A 12,060-nucleotide genomic window follows, 5' to 3' on the forward strand; every position below is an offset into this window, starting at 1 on the left:
TTGGAATTTGTTATTTGAGTGCTGCTTCTTTATCTCGTCGAATGTTTACAGAGATATCGAAGCAATTATGTATAGAATGTTCGATCGATGATTACGAAATAACTATGTTTGCATCTCCGAATCGTAAGAATAATGGAATTTCACGTAATCGCTTATTTTGAGGTCGTTATCCTGGACTTTAAGAGTCATTGTTACGAAATCAGGTCTTGTTGTCGGGTTAAGAAAAAATAAACAAACAGAACGATTACGAAACAAACAATTGTGAGGGGTTTACTTTACCACCTGTAAACCACGGTAGCAGCAGCAAACCATTACAGAAATTGAATTGACAAATCCTTTTGTTATCTCCTTCATCCTCTTTTCAAAGAAGCTTAACAGTTTTTAAAGAGAGAGATGATGAGATTGAGGGAGTGTGAATGTTCAAGAGAGATGGTTGGAATGCGACGTTAATAGTCTGTCCGGAAAAGGGGACAAAGGGCGTTACGAGAAAGAGCTAATTGTGGACCTGCCGAGTCCATCTGATTGTTGACTAAATCCGAAGTTAAATTTAGTCTGAACGACCGTTGCCGAATCCTGATTTTCTGCAGGTCATAGGTCTTCGCCGCAAATATTTACTACCACCACTTATTATATACTACTGACCTTTTCGACCATCATCATCATCGTGAATAGGGCACGTGATAGAGAGAGAAAAAAAGGGAGACGAACGAAGACGCACTAGTTTGAGAGAGGGTAAAACCGTTTCCCGGCAACGAAACAAAAGTACGCTCAGTTTCGCGCCAATCAGCGACGCGGTCGTATCTCGGGGTAACCACGGTTACAACAATTTTGAAAAAAAAAAGTTAGTTTCCTTTTCAGTGTTCTGTGCGTGCTCTAGTGTTTCAATTGGTATTTATTAATTTATTAATCTATTCTTTTTAATTAACTCCATAATTTAATATGTTTCATTTACATCAAACTAAAACAAAAGAATCGTACATTTGACAAAAGACTATAGTTTTTTTATATAAACTTGAAGGCGCTTTTGTTTCTTTCTTTATTTTTTTGGTTACGAACGGAAAATATAAATTGACAAAAAAAATGTGTTCGGACTTGACACGTGCTTCCATATCTATTTTCGTAATCCAAAAAAAAAAAAATCAACAATTGCGTAAGCCACTTGAAATTGATGATAATTGCAACACTTTTTTTTTTTTATTTTCTCATCACTGATTTTGTTTCGACCGATGGATTTTCAAACGATTTACTCAATATGAATTGATAAACGTTAAAGTTCGCAATAACTTATTTATTGTTAAGTTAAGCAACGTGTTTAGGAGATTTTACTTGGATGGATGATCTTTGTCTAACTTTAAACCAATGCAGCTAATGATTTGATAACTTCAAGCGCTTTGTTTTGTGTTAATAACAAAGGAATTTGTAAAGAAAATAAGTTTGTTGTAGTTAATCACAAAAGCGGTTATAAAAATTCTTTCGGTTAATTAACGCGAAAACAAAGGTTTTAACGCAATTTCGCGTAGAATTCAAGATAAACTAAACTAAATTGTATCAATGACGACTTACCATTCGTGAAATCGAATCGTTGCCTCGTGCTTATTCATAAACTGAAAAAGAGCCAAATCATATCCAATTAGCGAGTAAATAATGAGAGACAAAGAGAAGAAGTAAAAAAAAAAACGTGTTAATAAATTGCAGAAATATTTTGAAAATATTTACTTAATTAATGGCGTTGCGTTGATCGAGTAATAATAATATTTAGTAATTGGTTTCCATGGAAACGACTAATTACGACGATGATAAGTTGTTTTCGTTGTCATGGAAACATTGACTCATTTAGAAACCTTTAAAATGTGTAAACAATGTTTGAACGAAGTATATCTAAATCTAATAATGAAAATGATGATCTGAAATTTGGTTTTTCGTTATGAAAACTAAGCAAAGTGAATATTCGCAATGAATCGTCTTTGTAAATCTATTGCAACTGTTTGCATTTGCTTCATTAGCGTTAAATGTGTGCAGTAGGTGTTTTTTTTTAAATGCAATTACGCAATTTCCTCAATATTAAACAATATATTTGAACAATGAAAAAAGTGGCGTACTTTTATTTTCTCATACTTTACGTCGCGATGCGTTTTTTTTTTCGTATTTAATCATAACAATGTTGAGGAATTCCGTCCTCGCCTTTGATCCTTCCATCTCCACCCGAAATTTCCGTCCAAACATCCTGCTGCATACCTCGTTGTCTTTGGCAACAGCATCTTGTTGCCATGGTAAAGGAAGTAAACAAAATAACAGAACGTCGACGTGCAGGATGTATCACTTTGTGAATTAATAACAATTACGCACTGTTCCGAGAGCCGACAATGTCCTAGCATATTATTAATTGTTTTTTTGTTAATTTATGAAGCGAATTTGTTGGACATAACATAATATTTGGTTTTCAGTTACATGTTGACTTTCTTAAAAAGAAACAACAACAAAAGTTTCCATAAACAAAGTAAATCTAAACAAAACTCCGACGATTTTGTAAACACCCATTAAATGATAATTCGTGTGTAATTAATACCGAAAAACGATACGAAAACCACAAATAATCAATGATGTGTATTGTTGCCATGGCAAACAACACTATTAGACAATTTCTTAACAATTTACATAATATTGTTATAACTAAGTATATCCATGACAACTAAACTTTTTTTTTTAAATTATTTGAGTAATAATAATAATAAAATTGTTACCATGGTAATTATCAGTTTTACTTGAAACTAAATGGATCGTGTGTGTGTGTTTTTTTTTTAATTAAAAATGGTGGCTTATTTTGCAAATTCTTGTTATATATCCATAGCAACGGACTTTTTTTCGCATAGCCACACAACAGTTATTCAAACGTCTTTGATTCGACGGTTTGGAATTCCCTTTGAGCGAATGAGTAAAAAAAATAAAGAAAGAATTGAAATAAAAGGGGTGAATATATATATTGCTGCAGTCGTCGTCGCGACAGCTGCATTTCGCCAAAAAAAGAAAAACTTTTTTTTTCCTTCATTCTTTTTCCGTACTTTTCATGTTAAGTTAGTGTCTGCGTCGGTCACGTTCATTTAAATATTCGCGGTGCACACAAGGGAAACGCATTTCGTTTCGCATATTTCGCAAAATTCCCCAGCCGAAAATGGGATGAAAAATATCTGCATGTAAAAACGCAGTCGGAAATTTGGACGCGACGATCGGATTCGAAACTAATTAAAAATTATCGATCGATTTGGAGAGAGAGAGAGAAAAATGCCTGATGGAAATTGGTAGGGTCTTTGGATCTTATTAAATCTCGTCCGATCGAAAGGGCAATCATTTCGTGTTAAATGAATAACTAACTGAAATGAACTGAATGAAATAGAAATATGTATATATATATATATAGTGAGGATGAGGAGAAGATTGGAACTTTATCGAATCAAGTTTCAATCTAATTCCATCTATATACAGGGTGACCCAATTGAACTGCAACTTTTCAGAACGCTGTATTTTTTTTATTTGAACTTGGATTTTATTGAACCACAAGCAAAAAAATGTTGAAAAACAATCAAATTTTTCGAATTCATTTCAAATTTTCGATATGGTCGCCTTTAGCGCCAAATATAGCTCTGAGTTGGTCGACAAGTGAATAAACTTGCGGAATCTTCCTCCATTCACGAAGAAGGGCTTTATTGAACACATTAACACTTTGGTATTTTTTAGTACTGATATTGGCCTGTAAAATGCCCCATACTGAGAAGTCCATACTAATGAAGTGTGGAACGTTGTCTCTCAACCATTGCTTGTGCAGAATCTTCTTGAAACGTCCACTTTTTCTAAGTGAAATGTTCGGTTGTCCACGGCTTCAGAGCATCTTCCAAAACCTTTTCACTGTAGACATTCGCATTAACCTTAACACTACAGACCAAAAACACCAACGGAGAGCGACTATCGACAGTCACACCATCCCAAACTAATTTGACTTCTTGTTTCGAATATCTAAATTTCCGATTAACATCTCTTCGAAGTAAATTCGATCAATTTTTGTTGTTTACGAATTTCTCAATTGGGAAATTTTTCTCATCAGACAAGACGATATTTGGTAATTGACTGCGTTCTCACATCGGTGAGATTTTGTCCTTTTTGGAACTTGTCCAATGAGTCCAATTTTGAGTATTTGTTGCATGGTTATTTCTATATGTTCAATTTGTCTACCACTTCGTTGCGGATTTCATTCAATTCCAGCCTTAAGTTTCCAAACCACTTCTGCCATAGATGTAGTTTTTTTTGACCACTTAAATGGCATTTTGTAACACTACTAGCTTCATTATAACCATAATAGCCAATTTTGGTTTTCCGCTCAAACTATTACGTTTGAATTCCATCACTGAAAACTTTTTTTTCCTTCAAAAAACTGAAATGCAAATGCTTCTACTATAATAACAATAAAATCAGCTATCATTAGGTGAAATATGGACAGAACATTACCAACGGTTCAAAAGTTACAGCAGTTTTAAATTAGTTGCAGTTCAATTGGGTCACCCTGTATATACAGTTGTTATAGAAACCACACGCCGAGTTTGCTCCTCCCTCTCCCACTTGATTCAACCAAGAAGATACTTGACGATCTGCAGATGTTTATGGATACGCGCTTACCACCATCCGACAATTAAAATTAATTCGTCGTGCATATGCAATTCATTTCATCTTTCAACTTTCGTTTCAGAAGAATGAATTTGCAATTAACACCTCTTCTCTACTCCTCTGTTCATCTCTATCTATCTCAGTTCAGTTCAGTTCAGGTAGTTTCGGCAAGTGGTACAAAGGGACGACCCTTCTTGTGGAGTGAAGGGAGAAGAATGAAATCTCGTCTCGAGTGTAGTAGGTCAGAGCACCCGCGTTTCCTCACCCGAAATCGATATGGAATATATTATTCCCGTTGCTATGGTCACACAAAGAATAACTTTGAAACAATCTTATTTACTTGCTGGTCGGTCGGTTTAAATAAAGCAAACACGGAAATCTCTCTATACACAAATTTCACAAAATTCCGCTCAAAATACAACAAATCATTATCTTTTTGGACAACAAAACTAAAATTTGGAATTGTGGATTTAACATTGTCAATATGTTCGAATTTGTTTAATTTAATTTATCTTTGAACTTTAAACAAATTTCCCACAAATTACAATAATTCTCATTACACTTTTTAATCTCGATAATTTCCATTTTAAGTCCTAAAGTTATCGGTTTTTTTTGCATTAATTACTTATTGTTACTTTTTTTTTTAAATTGAATATTCATCGAATATTTAAAATAAATGTACTTAACTGAGTTCCTTCTACTTGCCGCTTATTAGTTAGTTTTGAGTGTAGAAAGCGGTAAGTTTGTATAATAGTGCGAAAATTCGTAAAAATCAATAATCGTTAATTAATTTAAATTTAATTTGTAACTTTGGTTGCCTAATAACTATTTCTTAATTAATTAATAGACGATAATTATCTATCCTTAACACTACTTACGTCTTTTCTATAATTTTGCACCTTTGGTTGCATAATTAATTGTGGGTGTGCCCCCCACGTTGGTCGCCAGAAAGTAAACAAATTTCGAAAACGCATATTACGCTAAAACTACTTGACGCAAACGTTATCAAATGTGTTGTTTGAACTGTAACGGTTTTTCAGCGCAGCGAGATTAATGCACGTGTTGATTCGCGTTTCACATTTAGAATCAAAGAAGACCGGAGCACACATTGCGAAACTCGTCTCTGTAATAAAATATTGTAGATTTGTTTATATAATAATTGTAAATTGTTTGTTTTGCAGGAAGATGATGCAGTGAGTTGCGGAACGAAGAGAAAAAGGAAAACTTTTAAACTTTAGCTGATTTTGATATACTACATACGGTGAAGATGAGCTACAGGGAAGAGCAACTTTTGAACAATACTAGGCGGAACGGAAGCATCGTCACTTCTTACAACAATGGTAAGCATTGCTGACGTTTATTAATGAATTTGTCTTGGTCAGCTCTTTTCGTCCACTCATATGTTCTTTTTTTTTTGTGGTCATGGTGCATGTTTTAATTTTTTGCCGTTCTTTGTTTCCTTTTTGTCGCCGGTCGTCAGCCGATGGTAACCAGTCGGAGAAGTCTGTGCTTCAGCAGCAACAACCAGTCAGGCTTCAACCCTCGTGGGAGGAGAACAACCTGCCCGACGACGAACTGAACTTCAAGAACCTGACGATGGACGACGCGAGTCTGCAGATCAACGCCCCCAGGGATCGCTACAATCTGGTCTACATCACCTTCCTCATACACGGAATCGGGGTGCTGATGCCATGGAACATGTTCATCACTGCCAAATCCGTGAGTAAACATTCATTCATTCATTCATTCATCGAATCATCAACACGACACGATCGCACACGAAGGGGAGAACTTAATTGATTGTGGTCTTCCGCTCGTCCGGTCAAAGGCATTACACGAGATAATCGCTTCCAGCGCGTTCAACAACATCAAAAAAAAAAAGGTGCAACGAAACCCTCGACTTCCGAGAAGATGGGTTTAGCACAGGTAGTTTCGGGGCTTTCTTCCTCCGAACTCTGAAACTTTCGTTCGAGACACCCGACGAAGCGTGATTTTGTTGAACGCGTGAATAATGCAATTCGCTGAATTACTTTAAAAAGGGAACTGCTGACAGAAAGAGAGAGAGAGAGGAACAAATGGGGCAGAAGTGATGCCGTTTAGTGAAGAAGATAAGCAAAGTGATGTTCTGCTCCTCCTACTGCAGTTTGCGAGTTTAAATGGACAGATCGATATATTCCACGAACTCGTAAATACTCATCAACTATGTGTCTCTAACAAAATCGAAGCACATGCGATGAATGTGCGAAGATCGATAAAGTGCACATAGTCTATGGACTATGGACTAAAGCAATGACACGTCTTGCCTCATAGTCATTAAAAACATTTCTCTCTATACACAAATTATATAAATAATCTTAGCTGTAACAGTAAAAAAGTAGGCTGAGATTATGAATAATCTGAGAAATTATTAATAATATTGGGTCAATTATAATAATATGTTAAAATATATGAAAGAGGTTGATGGAACATTAACATAAAAATTGGTGTCGATTTCAGGTGCTGATACACAATACTTAATCCGGACATTAATTTAACCCCATTTGTTGGAAGACTTAAAGTGATAATCTATCTTAATAGGCGACCGGAAAACATTCGAATGAAAGCAGCGTGATTGTATGCAACATAATCTCTTTGTTGAACGCGTTATCAAAATTATACGCGAGAACACAAATAATGATTCATAATATCATCTGTTTTATCATCCGCACGCAATGTTAAGACTTTGCTCTTTTGTTCTATTTTAATTGGAAGCGATTATAAGAGAGCGCGGGACAAATGCGGCCCGCGGGCCCCACAACATCATAATCCAACAATCGAATTCGAAACGAACGCTTGATTAAATATCAAATCTATACTCAGATGTAAGCTTAATTGCATACCAAACAAAGCTGTAGCATTGATTGATTGATTGATCAGAGTGCGTATAAGAGCTCGTATCGATTACCAAGTAATTTGCGTTTGCATTTTCGAAATATTATTGCAAACAAATCATTCACACGGATTAATCTGCTGAAGGAATTATTATGAAACTATCGAAAAAAATCGTCTAGTCTAGTCTAGTCTAAAATCAACAAAATGAGAATGTTGCAAGGATTATTTCCGACGAATATATAAACATGTATTTATAAAATGCGTTTAAAAATACATGAATTATTCGAATACAATTGCGAAACCGGATTATCCAAGTAAATTTAACTATTTTTTTGTCACTTTTTTTTTTGAACGCAGACGTTCTTATTTTATAATATATATATTTGGAGCAGATTTGAAGGATCGACGTCTAAATGTTGATGGTGACTAATCGTCGGTTCATTTTTACTTAATGACCAGGAAGTGGACTCGCAAATTTGGATGCGATCCAAAAACAATTTGGGGAAAATGTTAGTGGACTTCCTCTATTTATGTTTTGGTTTTGTATTATTTCCGGAAATACTTTTCATCATTTAGTTTCTGTCTGTAATTATTTGCTATTAAATAAGATTTGTGTGCAACGCTTACCCTTTTCTTTCTTTTGCAGTATTTCTCCGAGTACAAACTGGGAAAAGATTACATCGGCGAAGAGCTGGAATACGGCGCGAGCTTCCTGCAGTACCTTGGCTTCGCCGCGCAAGTTCCTAACGTCATCTTCAACTGGCTGAACATTTTCATGAAGATGGGCGGAAATCTGACCACCCGCATCGTCTGGAGCATCTCCATCGAGGTCGTCATCTTCGTGATGACCATCGTCTTGGCAATGACGGACAGCAGGGATTGGCCGGGCGCCTTCTTCTGGATCACCATGGTTTCCGTTGTCGTGTTAAACAGTGAGAAACGATCTACAACTAAATAATAATAATCAGTTAATAACGCTTTTTGGTGATTGCAGTGGTGAACGGTATTTATCAAAACACCATCTTCGGGATGGCCGCCAAATTACCAATCAAATACACCGGTGCCGTCGTCCTCGGTTCCAACATCAGCGGCACTTTCACCTCGCTGGTGCTCATCCTCTCGGACACGTTCGCATCCAGCCAGAGGATGTCCGCAATCTACTACTTCATAACAGCCCTCTTCGTGCTTCTCGTCTGCTTCGACACCTACTTCGCCCTTCCACTCAACGTAAACACCCCGCACACGTTATCTAAGATGTCCTTGCTCTAATGGTGATTTTCTTTGCAGAGATTCTACAGGCATCACGAGTTGAAGGAGCAGAAGGAGGCGCAGATCCAGCAAGCCAACAACCACGGTCGTCAAGTCCGAGTGCCTTACTTATACGTGTTCAAGAAAGCGCTGCCGCAGCTCTGGAACATCTTCTTCGTGTTCTTCTGCACGCTCGCAGTTTTCCCCGCCGTTCATGCCGGTGAGTTTTCCTAAAAAAAAGCATATATCAACAACAAAAAAAAGCAATATAACATCAATTTTCGCAGACATCAAACGCATCGACGATGACTTTTTCATCTCGGAGAAGTACTTCACCAGCGTCACCTGTTTCCTCACCTTCAACGCTTGCGCCATGATCGGCAGTTACCTCGCAGGTTTATATCAATTCGTAAGTGAATTTTCGATTTCATATATTATATAATCGAAATTAGTGATCGTAATTAATCTTATTTTGCAGCCGTCGTCGAAGTACCTTTGGATTCCCGTATCTTTGAGGGTCCTGTACATCCCCTTCTTCCTGCTCTGCAATTACCAGGTGGAATTGGTCACGAGGGCGCTGCCCGTGCTCATCAACAGCAATTGGGCTTACTGGATAGGAGCAATAACTTTGGGCCTCACCAGCGGGTACTTCAGCTCTTTGGGCATGATGTACGCCCCAAGGTAAATAAACTGAAACAATAAATTCAAAGACAATCAAAAATCTTACTCTTTTTCTTGCAGAACTGTTGAGCCGAAATACGCGTCGACAGCTGGAATGTTCGGCGCGGCGGCCCTCATCACCGGCATCTTCACCGGAATCCTCTCCGGCTTCATCTGGCCCACGTTAATCAAGCACGTGGGCATATAACAGAAGTGCAAAGTGTATGACACGGAATCCACTTTTCGCATCCAATTTTAATTAATAATAATTAATTAAATTATTAATAATAATAATAGCCACAATGTTTGCGATCGGATTCCCTCTCATATACCACAAACAAACAAAAAAAACTTTTGAACTGAAAAAAAAAAATATGAAAGCAAAAGAGTTTTAGTTTAAGTTTTCATCCTCACACCGACAGCAGCAGAGAAGGAACAAAATAAAATTAAACAATAACCGTTTTCGCGCAATTTCTTTTTTTCTAAATTTGTTGTTGTTGTCGTTGTTTCTTTGTTTGTTAATTATGCGTATTTTATTTTGATGATCAAACAACACACGATAATGAATAACGTTCTTCCAGTTAAAAATATTTCAAAATATATATATATATAAATTGTTAAAGTAATATGTAATTAATCGCGAAGCGATGCTTTGCAAAGTTTTTGTACATAGATTTATTAATTGTATTCGATTATTTCCTCGATTTCTTAATACTACTAAGATTAATACGTCTATCATAGGAGACCTTGACCAAAAAAAAAACAAGCAAACAATTGAACTAAACACAAGCAGATACAATCAATCGACCCTCTAGCTTTTAAGTATATTAACCGATTTTGCATTTACGAAAGGGAAGAAAGAAAAAAAAAACATTGATATATAATTACCGAATTAAATCTGTTTTCGTTGATCCATCCATCACTGCAAATCGCTGCGCGCCGTACAATTGATTTTTGTCGTTGTTTTTTCACCACTTCCACCCAAAACAGCATCTATAAAACAGAAAAAAATGTTACAACTTGTTGATTAATAATAGTTTTTTTTTTGTTGTTGTCGCATTCGTTGAATAGCAAGAAGTAATAATCGACTCGACTGATGATATTATGGTAGAGCGTAAGACAATAAGACCGCACACGGATTGGTAATTCTAGATTTTGTGTTCGTTGATGATGAAACAATAAGATCAGAAGAAGAAGGAGGAAAACGATATAATTTTTGATATATATTTCATGTACATAAATAAGGGAATTTCGATGTGAGCTGCGGGCGGCGCTGATGATGATCATGATGATGATGATGATGAAGAAGAGGACGTTATTTTGTTGCATTTGTAAATTTTGTACATAAAAAACATCTTTTTCGACGTTTTATTTTATTATTACTATTATTATTTGTTTACATTGAATTTAGCTTGTTCAATAAAAGTTTTATCGAAAAATTAATAAGTGATTTCCTCCATCCTCCAAACGCTCTTAAATGCATCAAAAACTGTTTCGATTAGTCCGAGCAATAAAAATTAATTTATAAGTGTGCCGTGAAATAAACAAATGAATCGTCGGATGACAATGAGAAAATAAAGGCGTGTGTACAAAAAGAAAAATTATGAAAAATTACACAATTAGAATGAAAAACGACGATTAATTATTGAATTATTCAATTAAAATAAAGTATATTCACCCATTTCCTAACTGTGTTCACTTTGCAAGTTTCTAATTGTAGACGAAGTGTAGAGAAGAGACGCACGCGAGTCGAACGAACTTCGAATGATGCAATTGTCTTGTGCATCGTTTGTTTATTAAAACGGAAGTACGCAAACTTTTTTTTTTTTGTTTTTCGTAACACCTGTGACGCCAAACATTATTGCGATTAAATTATTCGCAAACACAAAGAAAACAAAATTTAAAAAAAACGAATATTGTTTTGTAAATTTTGAATTTTTTCAACAAAAAATGTTTTTAATAATTGGATGATTCAATTAATTGATAATTATCGATTTATAATTAATTGATGAATGCGATTAATTTAAATTTGAATATCATTGATAATTGTCGTTTGTAATTCTAGATTTTGTGTTCGTTGATGATGATGATGATGAAGAAGAGGACGTTATTTTGTTGCATTTGTAAATTTTGTACATAAAAAAAAACATCTTTTTCGACGTTTTATTTTATTATTATTACTATTAATATTTGTTTACATTGAATTTAGCTTGTTCAATAAAAGTTTTATCAAAAAATTAATAAGTGATTTCCTCCATTCTCCAAACGCTCTTAAATGATCAAAAACTGTTTCGATTAGTCCGAGCAATAAAATTAATTTATAAGTGTGCCGTGAAATAAACAAATGACCCATCGGATGACAATGAGAAAATATAGGCGTGTGTACAAAAAGAAAAATTATGAAAAATTACACAATTAGAATGAAAAACGACAATTAATTATTGTATTATTCAATTAAAATAAAGTATATTCACCCATTTCCTAACTGTGTTCACTTTACAAGTTTCTAATTGTAGACGAAGTGCAGAGAAGAGACGCACGCGAGTCGAACGAACTTCGAATGATGCAATTGTCTTGTGCATCGTTTGTTTATTAAAACAGAAGTACGCAAACTTTTTTTTTTGTTTT

General features: G+C 35.3%; 1 protein-coding gene across 2 annotated transcripts; it reads left to right on the top strand.

Moving 5' to 3' along the window:
- Positions 1 to 770: 770 nt before the first annotated feature.
- On the top strand, positions 771 to 10,309 carry LOC108560364 (equilibrative nucleoside transporter 1). 2 transcript variants are annotated; one of them, XM_017917881.1, is made up of 9 exons: positions 771 to 888; positions 5,835 to 5,993; positions 6,134 to 6,372; positions 8,171 to 8,456; positions 8,519 to 8,751; positions 8,812 to 8,992; positions 9,060 to 9,181; positions 9,251 to 9,453; positions 9,514 to 10,309. In XM_017917881.1, the coding sequence occupies exons 2-9, from the start codon at positions 5,921 to 5,923 to the stop codon at positions 9,638 to 9,640; spliced, it is 1,464 nt and encodes a 487-aa protein (XP_017773370.1). In that variant the 5' UTR covers positions 771 to 888; positions 5,835 to 5,920; the 3' UTR covers positions 9,641 to 10,309. The 2 variants fall into 2 exon arrangements, with proteins under 2 accessions (XP_017773370.1, XP_017773371.1); XM_017917882.1 differs by lacking the exon at positions 771 to 888 and adding an exon at positions 5,686 to 5,778.
- The last annotated feature ends 1,751 nt before the right edge of the window (positions 10,310 to 12,060 follow it).

Source organism: Nicrophorus vespilloides, unplaced genomic scaffold, assembly GCF_001412225.1.
Source record: "Nicrophorus vespilloides isolate i.1.1-1 unplaced genomic scaffold, Nicve_v1.0, whole genome shotgun sequence".
NCBI lineage: Eukaryota > Metazoa > Arthropoda > Insecta > Coleoptera > Silphidae > Nicrophorus > Nicrophorus vespilloides.

Bases quoted from the DNA above. Each gene is read 5' to 3' on its own strand.
- LOC108560364 (XM_017917881.1), top strand. From the start codon at position 5,921: ATGAGCTACAGGGAAGAGCAACTTTTGAACAATACTAGGCGGAACGGA. The intron at 6,373-8,170 runs GTGAGTAAACAT...TTTCTTTTGCAG, and splicing joins TGTTCATCACTGCCAAATCC to TATTTCTCCGAGTACAAACT. The intron at 8,993-9,059 runs GTGAGTTTTCCT...CAATTTTCGCAG, and splicing joins TTTCCCCGCCGTTCATGCCG to ACATCAAACGCATCGACGAT.